This window comes from Salmo salar, chromosome 18 (genome assembly GCF_965601325.2).
Source record: "Salmo salar chromosome 18, fSalSal1, whole genome shotgun sequence".
Classification (NCBI taxonomy): Eukaryota; Metazoa; Chordata; class Actinopteri; order Salmoniformes; family Salmonidae; genus Salmo; species Salmo salar.
This window is the reverse complement of record NC_138308.1, coordinates 16,615,843-16,637,156: the sequence shown is the minus strand read 5'-3', so window position 1 is coordinate 16,637,156 and position 21,314 is coordinate 16,615,843. Positions and strand designations below refer to the sequence as shown.

At 44.5% G+C, this 21,314-nt stretch overlaps 1 protein-coding gene across 2 annotated transcripts in view; it reads right to left on the bottom strand.

Moving 5' to 3' along the window:
- ttc27 (tetratricopeptide repeat domain 27) overlaps positions 1-21,314 on the bottom strand; it is a 136,709-nt gene that overhangs the window by 109,158 nt on the left and 6,237 nt on the right. For both annotated transcript variants that reach the window (XM_014154511.3, XM_014154512.3), the window contains exons 2-5: positions 19,012-19,192; positions 17,074-17,203; positions 3,009-3,149; positions 647-749 (exon numbers count right to left, since the gene is read on the bottom strand). In XM_014154511.3, the coding sequence (XP_014009986.2) occupies positions 647-749; positions 3,009-3,149; positions 17,074-17,203; positions 19,012-19,192 (555 nt within the window). The remainder of the gene's footprint in view (positions 1-646; positions 750-3,008; positions 3,150-17,073; positions 17,204-19,011; positions 19,193-21,314) is intronic.

The window sequence follows — 21,314 nt, the reverse complement described above, 5'->3', positions numbered from 1 at the left end:
CAAGTTCAGGGAACTCAAGTGACCTTAGTCATGCAATATTTGTCCGTTCATACCAGTGTAGCGTAAACCCAGTATCAATCATACAATCAAAATAACAAATATTTTACCACACAACTATAAAGCGTATCACATCTTAATACGTCCTCACTTACACTTAACTACATAAATCATCACGGTATACATCACACCAAAACAAATGAAATACTGTATACAAAAAGGTTGTAGTCAGTCGGTCAGTCAGACAAGCCAATCCGCCGACAGATCTCCAGCGGAGAAAGGCCACGAAGAACAACGGAGAGGTGTAGCCCACGGACGCAAAGAGTGGATCCGATCCTGGGTAAACTTGCTATTAGGCTACACAAAGCACACTTTAACTGCAACACCACAAACGGAAGAGAGAAGCTTCGGAACTGAGGGTTGAACACATCCTCATTCACGTCTCCATCACAACCCCACTTTTGCGCAGCTGATGCTGGCTATTTATTTGGGAATTAAAGGGGAAGCGTCCTATTGAAAGGAGAAGCACTGAGACGGTTCAGACAAATTCAGGGTCGACACAATGCACATAAGTGCTTATATCATCTTCATTGAATTATGACAATCAAGGCAAACATCCAGAAGGTGCATGAACAAGTTGACCTCTGACCTTTCTCTATGCTGCTTTGGGCCAGGCTGAGGAGCTGAGGAGAGCGCTCCTCCAAGACCTGCTGGTGTAGGCTCACGTAGCGCAGGGTCCACCAAGGCAGCAGCTGCACACACGCGGAACATAGAAAACAGAAACAAGTTAGTGAGCGAGTGTGTGTGTGTGTGTGTGTGTGTGTGTGTGTGTGGGTGGGTGGGGGAGAGAAGGTAAGTGGAACAACAAACGGGTAAATGAAAGAGCATGGGAGAGTGTGAGCGCTTTTGTACCAACGGCCCAATACATAAAGGTCACAACTAAATAACTATAGTAAATAATAGTAACTAAATACTACAAGTAAATAAATAACTACAGTACTAGTGTCTGAACCAACTGAACACATATGACAACCCACTAAGACCCTACATATCAAAAGAATGTTAGAGAGTAAGTGATGCTGACCCAGCCCAAAAAATTGCCAACTCCCTCTTTGTTCCATCTCTGACCAAAACACATAGTGGCAGGGAAAATAACAGCTCCAAGCCATGTACGCGTTTCTCTCCCCCATCCCTTCTCTCTCGCATGGCCAAAGGTAGTGAACCATGTAAAAAGCCCATTTGCGTTTCAGGGAGGACATCTTTCTCATTTGCGATGCACGAGGCCGGCTATCCCGACCGTGTCGTCGTATGGTGCGTTAATCGTCTGCCTCCCTGAATCAATATTCTCCTGACACACACGGGCACACACACTGCCGTCTCAGAGGAGGGTGATATGCAGATGAACATCACAGCCCCCTCTTCTCCTCTCTTGATGACTGGGTTGGGAGAGGTGGAGAACCTGGGTGATAATAAGAACGTACAGGGGGATGGAGGGGTGAAGGGGGCAATGGATAGCGTGCCTTCGAGTTAGACAGCCGCTGAACTCCAAGGGTAAGTGTACGTTTGTGTGTGTGTGTGTGTGTGTGTGGCATCAAACTTTAATAGTATGATCTCTAGAATGGATCTTGTAGTTAGAATATTTCTTATCAAACCACACATTCTTTCAGCATGTTATAATATGTAGGCAAATGTAACACTAAAACAGCCTTCTTTTGATCTTATGATGTGGTGGTGAGCTTCTGAAACTCAAGGGCAGCCAATATGGAGTTAAATAACTACTATTTAGCCATTACGGCTGTAAATATTTACAGGTGACTTAACCTGCTGAAGGGAAGTGTGTAAGTTACATGCCTTACACGGAACCCAAACTGGCTGCGCACGTGCGCCATCGTGCATAAATGTATTTTGTCCCCCCCACACCAAACGCGATCACGACACGCAGGTTAAAATATCAAAATAAACTCTGAACCAATTATATTAATTTGGGGACAGGTCGAAAAGCATTAAACATTTAGGGCAATTTAGCTAGATAGCTTGCACTTGCTAGCTAATTTGTCCTATTTAGCTAGCTTGCTGTTGCTAGCTAATTTGTCCTGGGATATAAACATTGAGTTGTTATTTTACCTGAAACGCACAAGGTCCTCTACTCCGACAATTAATCCACACATAAAACGGTCAACCGAATCGTTTCTAGTCATCTCTCCTCCTTCCAGGCCTTTTCTTCTCTTGACTTTATATTGCGATTGGCAACTTTCAGGTGCATTACCGCCACTGACCTCGTTCATCTTTCAGTCACCCACGTGGGTATAACCAATGAGGAGATGGCACGTGGGTACCTGCTTCTATAAACCAATGAGGAGATGGGAGAGGCAAGACTTGCAGTGCGATCTGCATCAGAAAAAGAACTGACTTCTATTTTAGCCCTTGGCAACGCAGACGCTCGTTGGCGCGTGGGTGAAATAATTGAACAACATAGATTTCTACATTTATTTTTGCAACGCTCGCGCACGTGACGCGAGCGGTGTAGTCAGCCTGTTAGGCGCTCCCAAATAGAAAGCATGATTCACTACCCACCCCATTGTTATATTCCTCCAATAATAATAACTCTGGTGAACTAATCTCCCTGTAATACCAGGATTCCAAAGTTTCAGCACGGAGGGAGGAGGTAGGGGTAAATAAATAAATCTAGAGATGTATTGGTGTGCTGGCAATGGAGTGAAAATCCAAACCATTACTGTTTGTGTGGACAGGGAATGGAAATGCGGGAATAAGTTTCTGCACCCACATCCAATGATTCTCCCAGTTCCAGTGGCTTAGAGCAAGAAATGCAAATCAAGCACAGCACATCTGAAGGAGTCAAGTACACATGCATCTCCCTGACCAGAATCTCTGCTGTATTGCCTGTCGCTCAACTCAATTGTCTGTGTTGGGGAGAGACAATGTGGATGTGACGAGTGTCATTTCACAATCACAGCTTCAGCTAATGTCCAGTGACATCTATGTTCTCTTACCTGGAGGCTATCCAGCTTGGCAGAGCAGTTGACCAGCAGGACCCTGGCCAGCAGCAGGAGGAAGGGATTCCCCACCAGGCAGTACACGGACTCTCCATCCAGGAGAAGACTGCTGAGCAGGGCTGAGGTCAGGGCCCCAGGCTGGGAGGGAGAGAGGACACAGAGGAGTTAAACTGGTATAGGGCTTAGGAAAAGATCCATGATCTGTTGTCGCTTTGCTGCTCTGTCCCCTGAAGTGATGCCCGAGACGACAACGCTAACCCCCTTGCTGCATCCTTCCAGCGCCTTTCCGGCTCCTCCCGGCACATTCCCACTTGGTAGGTTGATGGAGCCCAGCTGAGGTGCATTAGTCAATCGAGTGTGTGATTAGCTGGACAATCAGTCCCAACAGTTGACAGGTTGGGGCTAAAAGACAGTTAAATAAAAGGTAGAACTTCAGTAACAAAGGTTAAGTTCCATATCTGTAAGTATTTCTGTAGGTAAATTATGTAATAAAGCCTAAGTTTGAACCGTTTACTCTGTCTCACTGAGCCTCTGTACCCTGAGACCTTCTTAGCTCTGGTCCATGGCAGTGGCCTGTCCCCAGGCTCTGCCACAGTGGGTATGAAGGGGAAAAGCGATTTACTCAGAGAAACTTCATGATTCTTGCCTGTGTCTCCAGTCCACTACGTTGCACAAACACTTTAACTCAATAAGTGCAACTTTATACCTTTTTTCCCCAAAATGCAGTGGCCCATTAGTGACGGCTTGCACTTATTGAGTTGATCACATTGCATAAACTTCGCTCTCTCTCTCCCGCTACTCTCTCCACTTCCATCCTATCATCTCTTCCCTCTGCTCAAACCTTCTCCAACCTATCTCCTGATTCTGCCTCCTCAACCCTCCTCTCCTCCCTTTCTGCATCCTTTGATATTCTCTGTCCCCTATCCTCCAGGCCGGCTCGGTCCTCCCCTCCTGCTCCGTGGCTCGACGACTCACTACGAGCTCACAGAACAGGGCTCCGGGCAGCCGAGCGGAAATGGAGGAAAACTCGCCTCCCTGCGGACCTGGCATCCTTTCACTCCCTCCTCTCTACATTCTCCTCTTCTGTCTCTGCTGCTAAAGCCACTTTCTACCACTCTAAATTCCAAGCATCTGCCTCTAACCCTAGGAAGCTCTTTGCTACCTTCTCCTCCCTCCTGAATCCTCCTCCCCCTCCCCCCCTGCGGATGACTTCGTCAACCATTTTGAAAAGAAGGTTGACGATATCCGATCCTCGTTTGCTAAGTCAAACGACATCGCTGGTCCTGCTCACACTGCCCTACCCTGTGCTTTGACCTCTTTCTCCCCTCTCTCTCCAGATGAAATCTCGCGTCTTGTGACGGCCGGCCGCCCAACAGCCTGCCCACTTGACCCTATCCCCTCCTCTCTCCTCCAGACCATTTCCGGAGACCTTCTCCCCTTCCTCACCTCGCTCATCAACTCATCCTTGACCGCTGGCTACGTCCCTTCCGTCTTCAAGAGAGCGAGAGTTGCACCCCTTCTGAAAAAACCTACACTCGATCCCTCCGATGTCAACAACTACAGACCAGTATCCCTTCTTTCTTTTCTCTCCAAAACTCTTGAACGTGCCGTCCTTGGCCAGCTCTCCTGCTATCTCTCTCAGAATGACCTTCTTGATCCTAATCAGTCAGGTTTCAAGACTGGGCATTCAACTGAGAGTGCTCTTCTCTGTGTCACGGAGGCTCTCCGCACTGCTAAAGCTAACTCTCTCCTCTGCTCTCATCCTTCTAGACCTTTCTGCTGCCTTTGATACTGTGAACCATCAGATCCTCCTCTCCACCCTCTCCGAGTTGGGCATCTCCGGCGTGGCCCACGCTTGGATTGCGTCCTACCTGACAGGTCGCTCCTACCAGGTGGCGTGGTGAGAATCTGTCTCCGCACCATGCGCTCTCACCACTGGTGTCCCCCAGGGCTCTGTTCTAGGCCCTCTCCTATTCTCGCTATACACCAAGTCACTTGGCTCTGTCATATCCTCACATGGTCTCTCCTATCATTGCTATGCAGACGACACACAATTAATCTTCTCCTTTCCCCCTTCTGATAACCAGGCGGCGAATCGCATCTCTGCATGTCTGTCAGACATATCAGTGTGGATGACGGATCACCAGCTCAAGCTGAACCTCGGCAAGACGGAGCTGCTCTTCCTCCCGGGGAAGGACTGCCCGTTCCATGATCTCGCCATCACGGTTGACAACTCCCTTGTCCCCTCCTCCCAGAGTGCTAAGAACCTTGGCGTGATCCTGGACAACACCCTGTCGTTCTCCACTAACATCAAGGCGGTGACCCGATCCTGTAGGTTCATGCTCTACAACATTCGCAGAGTACGACCCTGCCTCACACAGGAAGCGGCGCAGGTCCTAATCCAGGCACTTGTCATCTCCCGTCTGGATTACTGCAACTCGCTGTTGGCTGGGCTCCCTGCCTGTGCCATTAAACCCCTACAACTCATCCAGAACGCCGCAGCCCGTCTGGTGTTCAACCTTCCCAAGTTCTCTCACATCACCCCGCTCCTCCGGTCTCTCCACTGGCTTCCAGTTGAAGCTCGCATCCGCTACAAGACCATGGTGATTGCCTATGGAGCTGTGAAGGGAACGGCACCTCCATACCTTGAGGCTCTGATCAGGCCCTACACCCAAACAAGGGCACTGCGTTCATCCACCTCTGGCCTGCTGGCCCCCCTACCTCTGAGGAAGCACAGTTCCCGCTCAACCCAGTCAAAACTGTTCGCTGCTCTGGCACCCCAATGGTGGAACATGCTCCCTCACGACGCCAGGACAGCGGAGTCAATCACCACCTTCCGGAGACACCTGAAACCCCACCTCTTTAAGGAATACCTAGGATAGGATAAAGTAATCCTTCTAACCCCCCCCCCCCCTTAAAAGATTTAGATGCACTATTGTAAAGTGGTTGTTCCACTGGATATCATAAGGTGAATGCACCAATTTGTAAGTCGCTCTGGATAAGAGCGTCTGCTAAATGACTTAAATGTAAATGTAATAAACAGAGGAGCTCCATTTACAAGGGTCCTCTAAACGACAAGGCAGATGAATCACAGCCTGGAAAATTATTCAACAGCAGAATGACGGTCTCCTCTGGTGTAATGTGGGATTAAGTCGACCAATCGTGTCTCCTCACCCCCACATAACTGGGTCCTGTCCCTCTCCCCTTCCTCCTAGAGTTGTCACGATAACATTTTACAAACGATACAATACCAGCCCAAGTATCGTGACACCGAGTAGTATCGCAATACCATAGGGGGGGAAAAAATTCTGTGACATGTATACTACACAGTATATACACACACTAAACTCTCACAAACACACACTTTTACGCTGCTTCTTGAGCAAGGTAGTTAACCCCCAACAACAACTGCTCCCCGGGCACCGATGAAGTGGATGTCGATTAAGGCAGCCCCCGGCACCTCGCCGATTCAGAGGGGTTGGGTTAAATGCGGAAGACACATTTCATTCTAATACTACTTATCCTGATGCTTAGCCACTTTACCCTGCCTTCATGTACCTCGTACCCCTGCAAATGGATCTGGTACTCCCTGTATATAGCTGCATTTTGGTCTATTTTATTCCTCCCGTTTCAAGAAGCTTGGCGTGTGTCGCACGTCACAGGAGGCATTTGAACTTTCTTTTTATTATCAATATACCTTTTTTGGCAGGAATGTCTTATGGAACATGTAAACTTTCATGCAATTTGTAAATACAAATTGTTAAATTTACAGCTATCCATGATTGGTTGAGATAATGGATGGGCTGGACATGCTGAGAGATGAGTTCAGATTGGTCTGCCATGTAGCATGCTTTGGTCTATAACATTAGCTGCTCAGTATGGCAGCTAGAACTTTCTACAACAGCTTGTTTTTTTAAGATTTCATGAACTGAGGTGTTGCTTCAACTCTCAACATTGCTGCCCTGAAATTAACAGGCGCTATTAGACAAAGATCAGTGGGAAAAAGTTGTGATTGACTATTTTCTGGAGGACGACCTTGCCATGCCGACTGATACTGAAAGTGAATCAGACGATGAGGAAATGCCTGAATTATGTAAAAAACATTTATGGAACCAGGCATTAGTCTTCTGATGACAGTGATGGGGAAGAAACGAAAAATGAAAATAAGACCAACCATGACAGAGGGAGAAGTTCTCATCCATGTATACTTGTAAGAGTCTTGCTCCATTTTCAGATATGAGTTTCTAATTTTGTCAGAAAGTCGTTTTCATCGCTAGTTCCAGCCTAATGTTAGCTAGCTATCCAACAGTGACCCTAGTTGGTTAGCTTTCGTTACCTGCAGATTCACGCATGGTGCATTGTAGTAATGCCGCATTCAAAACAACTGGGAACTCTGAAAAATACAAGGTCAAATCATGATGTCTGATCTTCAGGTCGGAAAGACAGAGCTCTAAGAGGAGGCCCAGGTTGCTGAGTTGGAATTCCGAGCTGGATGACCATTTCAAATGTATTTCTCCGCAGGTGGAGATTTCCGAGTTCCCAGTTGTTTTGAACACGGCATTAGAGTTGAGATTATGGTTCATTGTTTACATGTCTAAAAAAATAAATAAAAAAAAAATAAAGACTCCACTATGCAAGTAACCATTTCAATGTACTGTTTACTTTCCCATTTTTCCTCAACTGTAGTGTATGATATAGAATTTTCTAGCTCTGAGTCTGTACTTTTATCCAAAGTAAAAAACTATTTTAATTTTGCTACATAGGAATCCAGGTGGGGGGGTCATATATATTTTTGATAATGTTTTTCAAACCTCTGCATGGCTGGGAAGGGCTGGTAAAGCAAGCATTTCACAGTAATGTCTACACCCGTTGTATTCGAAGCATGTGACAAAAAAAATGTGAGCCCAACACCCGGACGCTTGTTCCAGCTTTCTAAAAGTTATGTGCATGTGCTTAGCAAAACATCTGTCACTGATATTCACACTTCTACTCAATGCAACACATTCAATTAACTTCATACTGTTCACTGTATAATAAAATATTGCATAGACCGGCTTATTTGCTCATATTTGCAAAGGAGCTCTTCTGTGATTTGGCTAGAGGAAAGGGAGGAATTGTGATTTGGCTAGAGGAAAGGGAGGAATATACATGCATAATGATCTGCATGTCATTGTGGCAGTAAGGGGAAAACTGCATGAAATCTTGTTTACTCTTCAGTTAACAGACTCTCCCCTCCCTCTGTCACACACCATCTCCGTCTCATAAAAATACACACCACTATCTCTCCCACAAATACATACTGCTCCCAAACAGAATGTAGGAAGAACCAGAAAGAGATAAGATTTTTGATATAGTTTAGGCTTACGGCCTATGTAAATCCTACCTTTGAAGCACATCTCATGAGTAGCAGACCCTTTTCCTTTCTTCCTGGACCAATCAAATTGACAAGACCTACTGTCAATTCAACATGTTGTTAACTAGGTTGGTAACATGACTGAACAACGTTGTTTGTTATCAAACTAATAATTAACAACCCAGGCTTAGTTTAAAAACGGCCCGTGACATGGTTTGTGAAATTATATAAAATGTGCATGTTCTCTTTGCTGTAAAGCTAACTGACCCGCTCTGCCCATTCATCGCCCTTCACCCATTTTTGTCCTAACTCTCCTGATCAACACCTGTGATTGCTTTATGCATCTCTCTAATGTCAATATGCCTTGTCTACTGCTGTCTTGGCTAGTTCTTACTGTTTTATTTCATTGTAGCGCCCTCAGCCCTGCTCAACATGCCTTAGATAGCTCTATTGTCCCACCCCACACACAGATATCATCCTGACCAACCTGCCCTCTAAATACACCTCTGCTGTCTTCAACCAGGATATCAGCGATCACTGCCTGCGTCCGTGGTCAAACGACCACCCCTCAAACGCTCCCTTAAACACTTCAGCGAGCAGGCCTTACTAATCGACCTGGCCCGGGTATCCTGGAAGGATATTGACCTCATTCCGTCAGTAGAGGATGCCTGGTTATCCTTTACAAGTGCTTTCCTCACCATCTTAAATAAGCATGCCCCGTTCAAAAAAATGTCGAACTAAGAACAGATACAGCCCTTGGTTCACTCCAGACCTGACTGCCCTTGAACAGCACAAAAACATCCTGTGGCGTACTGCATTAGCATTGAATAGCCCCCGCGATGAGCAACTTTTCAGGGAAGTTAGGAACCAATATACACAGGCAGTTAGGAAAGCAAAGGCTAGCTTTTTCAAAAAGAAATTTACATCCTGTAGCACAAACTCCAAAACGTTCTGGGACACTAAAGTCCATGGAGAATAAGAGCACCTCCTCCCAGCTGCCCATTACACTGAGGTTTGGAAACACTCACCACCGATGAATCCACGATAATCGAGAATTTCAAGAAGCATTTTTCTACGGCTGGCCATGCTTTCCACCTGGCTACCCTTAGCCCAGCCAACAGCTCTGCACCCCCCACAGCAACTTACCCAAGCCTCCCCCACTTCTCCTTCACCCAAATCCAGATAGCTGATGTTCTGAAAGAGCTGCAAAATCTGGACCCCTACAAATCAGCTGGACTAGACAATCTGGACCCTCTCTTTCTAAAATTATCAGACGCAATTGTTGCAACCCCTTTTACTAGCCTGTTCAACCTCTCTTTCGTATCGTCTGAGATCCCTAAAGATTGGAAAGCTGCTGCGGTCATCCCCCTCTTCAAAAGGGGGAGACACTCTAGACCCAAACTGTTACAGACTTAAATCTATCCTACCCTGCTTTTCTAAGGTCTTCGAATGTCAAGTTAACAAACAGATCACCGACCTAGCCAAGGCTTTCGACTGTCAATCACCACATTCTTATCAGCAGACTCATTAGCCGAGGCTTCTCAATTGACTGCCTCGCCTGGTTCACCAACTACTTCTCAGACAGAGTTCGGTGTGTCAAATCAGAGGGCCTGTTGTCCGGACCTCTGGCAGTCTCTATGGGGGTGCCACAGGGTTCAATTCTCGGGCCGACTCTCTTCTCTGATACAACAATGATGTCGCTCTTGCTGCTGGCGATTCTCTGATCCACCTCTATGCAGACGACACCATTCTGTATACTTCTGGCCCTTCTTTGAACACTGTTAACAAACCTCCAGACGAGCTTCAATGCCATACAACTCTCCTTCCGTGGCCTTCAACTGCTCTTGAATGCATGCTCTTCAACCGATCACTGCCCGCACCCGCCCAGCATCACTACTCTGGACGGTTCCGACTTAGAATATGTGGATGACTACAAATACCTAGGTGTCTGGTTAGACTGTAAACTCTCCTTCCAGACTCACATTAAGAATCTCCATTCCAAAATTAAATCTAGAAACGACTTCCTATTCTGCAACAATGCCTCCACTTATGCTGCTAAACATACCCTCGTAAAACTGACTGTCCTACCGATCCTCGACTTCGGCGATGTCATACACAAAATAGCCTCCAATAGACTACATCCAATTTGCTGAGTAGTGTATCACAGTGCCATCCGTTTGGTCACCAAAGCCCCATATACGACCCACCACTGCGACCTGTATGCTCGTTGGCTGGCCCTCGCTTCATATTTGTCGCCAAACCCACTGGCTCCAGGTCATCTATAAGTCTTTGCTAGGTAAAGCCCTGCCTTATCTCAGCTCACTGGTCACCATAGCAACACCCAGCCGTAGCACGCGCTCAAGCAGGTATATTTCACTGGTCACCACTAAAGCCTATTCCTCTTTTGGCCGCCTTCCCTTCCAGTTCTCTGCTGCCAATGACTGGAACGAATTGCAAAAATCACTGACGCTGGAGACTCATATCTCCCTCACTAACTTTAAGCATCAGCTGTCAGAGAACCTCACAGATCACTGTACACAGCCAATCTGTAAATAGCACACCCAATTACCTCATCCCCATATGGTTACTTATCCTCTTGCTCTTTTGCACCCCAGCATCTCTACTTGCACATCATCATCTGCACATTATCCCTCGTGTTAATGCTAAATTGTAGTTATTTCGCCTCCATGGCCTATTTATTGCCTTACCTTCCTACTCATCTACATTTGCAAACACTGTGCATAGATTTTTCCTATTGTGTTATTGACTGTACGTTTGTTAATCCCGTGTGTAACTATGTTGTTTTGACACACTGCTTTTCTTCATCTTGGCCAGGTCGCAGTTGTAAATGAGAACTTGTTCTCAACTGGCCGACCTGGTTAAATAAAGGTCAAATAAAAATAAAAGCTACATTTTTCCCTCTATCACTCAGAGGCTGCATGACAGGGAACTTGCAATTGCAAAGCCTACACAGACTGGCCTGTGCACTTGGTTATACCAAGCATTGAAATGATATAATACATTGTCTTTGCTCGCTCTGCTTCAATGTATCAAATGTAACAGAAGACTCACCATGGTCTGCATCCCCACTCCCCATCACGGCTAAATTCTATTTAAAAAACTGATTGATGAATAGAGGCGTAGGAAGAGCAGACAGAAGCAGGTGAGGGATGGCTGGAAGGACATGCCTGCTGGCTGATTACAGCTACCACATGTGAGATGTGCATGAAAGTGACATTATTGGACTGGCGCATACAAGACTATTAGTTGCTGTTGCTTAAATTTTACTGAATTTATAAATAAAACTGACTTTAGAAACATTTCATAACAGGTGCCAACTGGTTCTTTAGATTGGTAGGGACGGAAAATGTGATAGTATCATATGAAATGGTACTACGGTACTCTAAAATGTTGGTATCATAAGTATCATGACGTTTTGGTGCTGTGATATTACCATGGTTCTGTTATATCGTGCAACAATACTTCATCCCTTCCTCCGCAGACTCACTCTATACATCCTCATTACCCAGAGCAAAGGGTACAAGGGGTAATCTGTCCTCACCATTCAGCAAACCATGTCAGAGAGTCACAGTGCTGCCCCACAGACAATTCTTGCATCCAAAATCAAATCGGCTTCTAAAACAGTTGATGTGCTGGAAAAGTCTTCTCAGGGAAATAGAACCGTCTAAAGGTCGATCTCCTCTAGGTCAGACCTTGGGAGGGAAGGTGGCTGTGGATACATTTTAGAAAGCAGTGTGCGTGTAGTTTAAGTAGAGAAAAGGAGATGGGGTTAGTGTTACTCAGGGTGTCTGTTAGTTGGCAAGTGCTGATAAAAATAAAAGTAGATAAAATTTGCCGGCCAAAATGACCGGGAGAAAAAAAATCCCAATGCAAAACAATGCTTTTTATTCATTGATGGAAATACCGGTCAATGTAAATACAATTTACCGTCATGCTCATCAGTCGATGTTAATTTTCATAATTTACTGTCATTAAATTGGCGAGTGTGTTTTTCCTTTAGTCATCATGCATCTTATTTACCCAACACAACGATCACATGTGCACATGATTTCTCCTGCATCTCCTCAGCTGGTTGCTGCTGGAGTAAAAAGTGCTTTCATAAGCCCATTCATTACGCAACAATTCTAAAAGTAATCGCATGTGAAACAGTTTTGGTGCACGATTATAAAAAGAGCTACTATTTTTATTACTCAACTGGTAATGGAAACTCACCAATCAAGTGCAGGCAAATCACCACGTCACCCATCACTTTACAATGTCGGCTGGAGGTAGTATGCATTTTGAAAATATAATTGTTTGAAACCTGAATGTTTGATTTCATATTATGAGGCGTCTCAAAGTAGCCTATTGGCAAAATTCGACCATGGAAATGAGGAAGCAATTATTTTAGAAATACCTGGGGAAGCTTACAATATGCAGGCTAATGAAATGAGTGCATGGAACTCATAGCCTATAGGCCAATGCAGCAGTAGCCCTAAAACTTCTATTGCTCTTTCAAAACGTGGATAATTGATTATAAAGGGGAGATTGTTGGATTTTTTTAATAGCGTACTGTGAGGAACTATAGTTTTAATATATTATCATTCGTAATGGATGTGAAAAAAAATATTTAAAAAATAAATACATTTCCTACATTTCTGCGCAGCAGCCAAGGTACTTCAATGCGTGCTCAGGTGCGCGCACACCCTCAACATTATCAGGACAGAGAAACCAGACACAAGCTCATTGCTAACACGGAGCATTCCAAACAAAAGACAATGAAAAAAAAAAGACAATCTCGTAAATGATGGTTATGAAATAAACCAAAACTTGCTTCTTACAAGTGCAGCAGGTTGTGAACTCAACAAAAATTGTTTCCACTCCGAGAATGAGTACGACAAATGATTGTATTTAACACATGCATTAACAGAACTGCATGAAAACAAATGAGTATTAACCATACATTTACTACTGGTGACATTTGTAATAGGGAATCACTAAAAACAAATTTAAAATTGGCAAACTATTCACACAATGAATGTGCAAGAAATGGCGGGAGACAGCTGAGCCATTCTTGAGAGAGACTCGCCTATATCGTCGCCACACCCCTCCCCTTCTAAACATTTAAAATTATACTCAAAACACATTAACTTCAAATTCTTTGCGTTCTCGTTCACCTCAGCCCAGTCCAAGCTCTTCTCTGTCCTGGCACCCCAATGGTGGAACCAGCTTCCCCCTGAAGCTAGGACAGCAGAGTCCCTGCCAATCTTTTTAAGACATCTGAAACCCTACCTCTTCAAACAGTACTGATAGCTACGTTAGAAGTAAGATGTACTTTCTATGCCTGTGATATGCGTTTGTCCCACCTAGCGATCTTAAGATGAATGCACTAACCGTAAGTCACTCTGGATAAGTGCGCATGCTAAATGACTAAAATGTATGGCGGGGTACTGGGAAAAAGCCACAGGATGGTTCTTCACATTTCTCTAATTTTAATATATAAGTAAAAACCTGCAGTCAACTTGTGCAATATGTTAAGAAATAAAGGACATTGCATTCTTCATTTCACCGGTCACATTATTATTAATCTTACAGTAGCACCCAGTCACGTGGTGTTTGCTGACAAGCACACAACAACGAGAGACCTGAGCCTTGTGAGTCACTCAATGTTGTCCAGCATGTGCCAGGTGATCTAACTACAATATGGAATTCACAGCTAAATGTTAGCCATCTTATAACAATTAACTGTCTAGAATAAGCTAATTTAGCTAAGTGGTTAGCTTCATCCAAAATCAAGCATTCGCATGGTAACAGTGGAGAATGTTCTCCTGGATCATGAGCCTTGCTGGATAATATTTGTTTTGTTCATTCAACAAAGTGTGAGTAGCATTTTTGAGTTACTTGTATAGTTTAGGTCAGAAACTGTACAAAACGTCTGCAATGCGCTTGTTCACATTCGCTATGTGATTGTACATGTATGTGTTAGTCTGTTATCCCAAGGTTAGCAATGCTATCAGTGGTGTTTGGAAACAACGTCCCTTGTATTTAAAGCCGAATTACCAAATACACCGGTATGACACAAGGTCGGTATTAAGGTACACTATATACACACAAAAGTATGTGGACACCCCTTCAAATGAGTGGATATGGCTATTTCTGCCACACACGTTGTTGACAGGTCTATACAATCTTACACACAGCCATGCAATCTCCATAGACAAACATTGGCATTAGAATGGCCTTACTGAAGAGCTTAGTGACTTTCAACGTGGCACCGTCATAGGACGCCACCTTACCAAAAAGTCAGTTCATCAAATTCCTGCCCTGCTAGAGCTGCCCCGGTCAACTGTAAGTGCTGTTATTGTGAAGTGGAAACGTCTAGGAGCAACAACGGCTCCGCCGCGCAGTGGTAGGCCACACAAGCTCACAGAACGGGACCGCTGAGTGCTGAAGCGCATAAAAATCTTCATGAAATGGGTTTCCATGGCCGAGCAGCACACACTGTATAGGAATAATAGTCTGGGTCTGTTTTTTTATTTTTATTTATTTTTCACGGTTCGGGCTAGGCCCCTTAGTCCCAGTGAAGGGAAATCTTAACGCTACAGAATACAATGACATTCTACACAATTCTGTCATCCTACTTTGTGGCAACAGTTTGGGGAAGGCCCTTTCCTGTTTCAGCATGACAATGCCCCTGTGCACAAAGCAAGGTCCATACAGAAATGGTTTGTCGAGATCAGTGTGGAAGAACTTGAGCCCTGTCCTCAACCCCATCGAACACCTTGAGGATGAATTGGATTGCCGACTTCACAAACTCTCGTGGCTGAATGGAAGCAAGTCCCTGCAGCAATGTTCCAACATCTAGTGGAAAGCCTAACCAGAAAAATGGAGGCTATTAAAGCAGCAAAGGGGGACCAACTCCATATTAATGCCCATGATTTTGGAAAGAGATGTTCAACGAGCAGGTGTCCATATACTTTTGGTCATGTTGTGTATGACAATCTGGACACCACCCAAGCCTGATCCACAGGAAATTATATATTTGTTTTTTACTTCTTCGGGATCGGTGTCCACGAGACAGTTGAGCTAACGTAGGCTAATGCGATTAGCATGCGGTTGTAAGTAACATTTCCCAGGACATAGACATATCTGATATTGGCAGAAAGCTTAAATTCTTGTTAATCTAACTGCAATGTCCAATTTACAGTAGCTATTACAACGCCCCTGTGCAAGAAAGAATACCATGCTATTGTTTGAGAGTGCACAGTTTTCAACATAAAGTTATTAATAAACAAAGTAGGCACATTTGGGCAGTCTTGATAAAAAATGTTGAACAGAAAAGCAATGGTTCATTGGATCAGTCTAACACTTTGCACATGCACTGCTGCCATCTAGTGGCCAAACTCTAAATTGCACCTGGGCTGGAATAATACATTATGGCCTCTTTCTCACATTACAAAGATGGTACGAAAAAAAATACAAAAAAACAGTTGGTCTTTTATTTGTATTATCTTTCACCAGATCTATTGTGTTATATTCCCCAACATTCCTTTCACATTTCCACAAACTTCAGTGTTTCCTTTCAAATGGTACCAAGAATACGCATATCCTTGCTTCAGGGCCAGTTACAAGCAGTAAGATTTGGGTATGTCATTCTTTGGGGAAATCTTTTTTTTTTTTTTTAAAGGGGCAGATCTTTAAGAGGATATCCCATTAAGGTGTTCACCCACAATTTACATAATGATTATGGTAATGCATCTTAACAGAACATGCAACTCATGTAATCGCCAATGAAACTTAATTTTCAAACATTTGACAAAATGCATTTAGTGGGAAAATACATTTTTATTTTTGTAATATTTGTATACACTTTTTTTTTTACCCCAATTTCGTGGTATCCAATTGGTAGTTAGTCTCGTCTCATCGCTGCAACTTTGTACGGACTCAGGAGAGGCGAAGGTCGGGAGCCGTGTGTCCTCCGAAACACAACCCAACCAACTTGCGCTGCTTCTGGACACAATGCCCGCTTAACCCGGAGGAAACACTACACCCGGCAACCGTGTCAGGGTGCCTGTGCCCGGCCAGCCACAGGAGTCGCTAGAGCGTGATGGGACAAGTACATCCCTGCCGGCCAAACCCTCCCCTAACCCGGACACCGCTGGGTCAATTGTGCGCCGTCCCATGGGTCTCGTGGTCGAGGCCGGCTGGACTCGAACCAGGATCTGTAGTGGCACAACTAGCACCGCAATGCAGTGCCTTAGACCAATGCGCCACTCGGGAGGCCCGACAATACCATTCTGAACAGCACACCGTGGTTTCATATGTGACAGATTAAAAACTCTTAGAAACTTAGAGAGGGGAATCTAAAGATGCAACAACTAGGATGGGTTGCTAATATGACTAGGATTGTGCCTTTGGCTGCTGGACAACGAAAGAAAGTTGATATGAAAACCAATAGAACAGGAGATAAATGGCATAGCGGTGGGTCCAATAGGGAAGTAAATTAAAATAAATGTGCCAAAATTATATAATTACTCCTGTCTATACAAAAATACAATCATTTAAAATAATTCAGCAGAAAGCATGACGACTTAAGCATCCAATGCCTATGAGTCCAGTAAATTTATCAAATGGGCAGTAAATTAACATTTTCCCAGTCCCGTTGTCCGGCGCCACATTTACGTAACAAAAACCCTGCTGTTACTGTACCTCAGTGAGTGTGGTGAGCAGGGCCAGAGGAAGCAGGTCAGGGACATGGATTGCGACAGGAGGACCCGTCCAGTTACTCTGGGCAAAGAGGTGCAGGCAGGCCACCGCCAGAGCCAGCAAAGCATTCTCCCTGAGAAAGAGAAGAAAGGAAACGGAACGCAATGTCACAATGAATAGGAGCGAGATCAGTGAGGGGGGGGGGGGGGGGGGGAGAACAGAGAATCTGGAGGACAGAGAGAAAGAACAAATGAGGGAGACCAGAGGGAAGGCACAGAACTAATAGACACTAGAGGAAAACGAAAACAGGGAAGCGAACAGAGGAGCAACAGAAAGGCTAGAGAACTAAATGAAAAGGGAGTTCAGAGAAAGAGAAGCATTAGAACGAGGCTTCCAAAAAGAGCGACCACAAGCTCAGTACAGAGACGATGGGGGAGAAAGAAACACTGAAGACATGGTCATTTAATCTCCACACTGCGAATCAGACCGGCAGCCTCGCGAAGTGGATACAGCAGGCTGCTCCAGTCCTCGCAGCAGGACTCATTCAATAGGGTGTCTGGGCACAGATTCAGGGCAAAGAGGAACTACTTCCCATCAATTAAAGCTATGCATAGACACAGTACAGGCCTCTCCAACACACCTAGCTGACTAACGCTGTAGTAGAAAATGGAAAGAGACCAAAATAAATGATCCAATACAGGAGGGGGATAGAGTAGCAACACCCGCTGAAATACCCATTCTCCCACGGGAGAGGAGGAGATGGTAAGCTGTTCTTATTAAAAATGTATAATTCATGGAGCAGGAAGCGCCATTGGGCTCCATTGAGCGAGGGAACAGCCCGTGCCTGGTAATTCTCCCATCACTCCCCTCAATAAAAGCCACTGTGTACTAGGGCTTGGCGATATGGCCTAAATATCACCAAAAATAATCTGATTTATACAAATAAATAAATAAAATAAATATATATATATATATATCATGTTTTTTTTTGTTATGTTCGCCAAATAAGCTTTGTTGTGCAAATAAAGGTCAAATACACTACATTTCAAACAGTCATCAATAATCTAATGAAATCAGGGCTTGTGAAATTATACCTAGGCTAAATAGAAGCCTTCCAAAACCATAAGACCCTCAAAAAAATATATGAAAATGCACTTTGTGTTACAATTTTAACCAGAACCATACATAACGCACCTTCACTAATAATGACTAACTTCTTATAGCAGGCATTATAGAAAATTAACACAGGTCTCAAACTCTCTCTTAACCACAAGCCCACATTCTAGTGAGTAAACAGACAATCTTCATAAGTTTAGCCAACATGGATCTATATGCTAGCTAACAAGGTAGAACAGTTGAATTGTCATGAACACACCGTTCTGTCCGTCTCCAACTGTTTGAACATCATGCTAGCCTGTTGAAATCAAGTGGCATACCTTATTTCTCAGAATGAGAACGAGTTGCTATTCCTTATATAATTGTGTTTTATGCTTATTGCACGTTTATAAAAACAGACTACACAGCTAGTATAACAGTCTTTGGCTAAAATGCCGCCAGTGGTGCTGCGCACAACAAACTGAGCATTAATTTACCAGAATTAATATTCATTCATACTCCCGTTTTAGTAGTGTCCGCGCTGCGTGCAATTTGAGGAGTTTAGACATGAGGTTATCATTAGAAAAGTTCACGTCTCTATTACAGTAAGATAAGTGCTATGAATGAATATAATTAAGGCAATCTGTCGGCTTATATGAAAGCATATTAAAATCTTGTTTAGCCTTGTTTACAATAAAGACTAACGCAGTGTCCACCAACTTTTATCCTGGAGAGCTAGAGTATGCAGGCTTTTGTTCCAGCCCAGCACTAAAAACACCTTATTCAATGAATTGATTAACATTGAATGTGTCAGCATGAGATCCCTAATCAGTTATTGTTTCTTACCGGTCAGCCTTGTCCTCCTGTGTGCTGTCGTTGAGGTAGGCCAGGACCCGTCTCTCCAGGTAGGCATCGATGGACTCTCCATCGCTGCCGTCTCCACCACCGAGCAAGTCCAGGACCAGAGGACTCAGCAGAACCGCCTCAAAGTCCCCATCGAACAGGGACTGCAGCAGGGGACCCGCCTCTGGAAAGCAAACAAGAACAAGCAGTGAGATAAAGAGGTAACACAAGAAAATGGCAATGACATCAGAGATGTGTCTTGTGTGTGTGTCTGTAATAATGGGTGGCTCAAAACATGGTTGTTATACATAGCCTAAGTATTTAGTTATTCTGACACTATTCACAATTTTGCTATCGTCTGTACCTTTTTTCCTATGACTGCATGGCATAGTCTCATATCGCTCTGTGGAACACCCATTAGCTTTGAAAGGCATTAAGGTGCAGCCTCATTGTTTGAAATAGGTGGATCATTATCCCTCAGATACCTCTACATCCCATTCAAATGACCTCAAAGGCTACTTGTTTAGAGTCAAAGTATTAGAGCCAAACCATCTCGTTACTGTTGTCCCAGAACCATTACCATCCAGGAATGGAGATCATCAAGCATGCTGCTAGACCATACGCTGTACCTCACTCCAAGGGCCTCTTACCTCCTCTCATTTGTCTTATATTGTTCCGCAATGCCTACTCCGTATTCCCATTAGCAAAATGAGAATATTGAACAATGCCCTGCAGGAGATCATTTGGTGTCTGCATGCAGACTTATAGCTGTTGGAGGGGCATTACTGAAGGGGGAGGAAGGAGGAACAAAATATTAAATTATAAAGAGAACAGTCTAGCTATGAGGCCAAGGTGTCTAGGCCTGGAGTAATTGCATTTTATTCATTGGTTGCGTGCTTGGCTTCAGCGTCTATACAGCTTTCATTAGTTCTTTATGAGCAGGGAGGCTGGCTGGGCTCATTAGCATTGATTGCATTGCGCTTCACTGATGGGAATGAGTGAGGGCTGAGAGAGAGCAACGGGAAGGAGGAGAGGCTGGGTGTACAGTAGCAGAAGACTGGCAAACCTAAGCAAACTAATACAGTCCTGCAAACTGGCAACACACAGCGTGCGTCCAAACAATCTCGTACCTACAAAATGTAAAAGCATTGGATTGGTGCAGGCATGGGCTAAAGAGTTTCCATAAACCAGTAATGTCCTTTCAAATCCATGAAGGGAAGTGAACAAGTGCACACTTTGGGAGAAAAATAGATTATTGGGACAGCCACAGTACACCAAAGCCAATGTTTCCAATGATAAAGCTACAGGGACCCCTATTGATTTGAATTAATCCATCCATTCATGTTTTGCCCAAGGTAGAAGTGGTCAGAAAGTGACATTTTGGACCTGAATGCCCCAAAAAATTCAAGCGATAGAGGTGCTCAAAGTTGACCCATTTTGCATACACCACCCTACCATGAGACATCCATGTCTTCATCCCTGAAAACCAAAAAACGGTTTAGTTTGATATCATTTCGAAGCTTACAGAGTTGTAAAACGTATGAGTGAATGAAAAATAAGTCATTTAAGCTTTAACGCCAATTATCAGAAACGCCTAAACTGATTTTTTCAAGTTCATAAACTCAGCAAAAAATAAATGTAGAAAAGTCCTCACTGTCAACTGCGTTTATTTTCAGCAAACTTAACATAAATATTTGTATGAACATAACAAGATTCAACAACTGAGACAAACTGAACAAGTTCCACAGACATGTGAGTAACAGAAATGGAATAATGTGTCCCTGAACAGGGGGGGGGGGGGCAAAAGTAACAGTCAGTATCTGGTGTGGCCACCAGCTGCATTAAGTACTGCAGTGCATCTCCTCCTCGTGGACTGCACCAGATTTGCCAATTCTTGCTGTGAGATGTTACCCCACTCTTCCACCAAGGCACCTGCAAGTTCCCAGACATTTCTGGGGGGAATGGACCTAGCCCTCACCCTCCAATCCAACAGGTCCCAGACGTGCTCAATGGGATTGAGATCTGGGCTCTTCGCTGGCCATGGCAGAACACTGACATTCCTGTCTTGCAGGAAATCATGCACAGAACGAGCAGTATGGCTGGTGGCATTGTCATGCTGGAGGGTCATGTCAGGATGAGCCTGCAGGAAGGGTACCACATGAGGGAGGAGGATGTCTTCCCTGTAACACACAGCGTTGAGATTGCCTGCAATGACAACAAGCTCAGTCCGATGATGCTGTGACACACCGCCCCAGACCATAACGGACCCTCCACCTGCAAATCGATCCCGCTCCAGAGTACAGGCC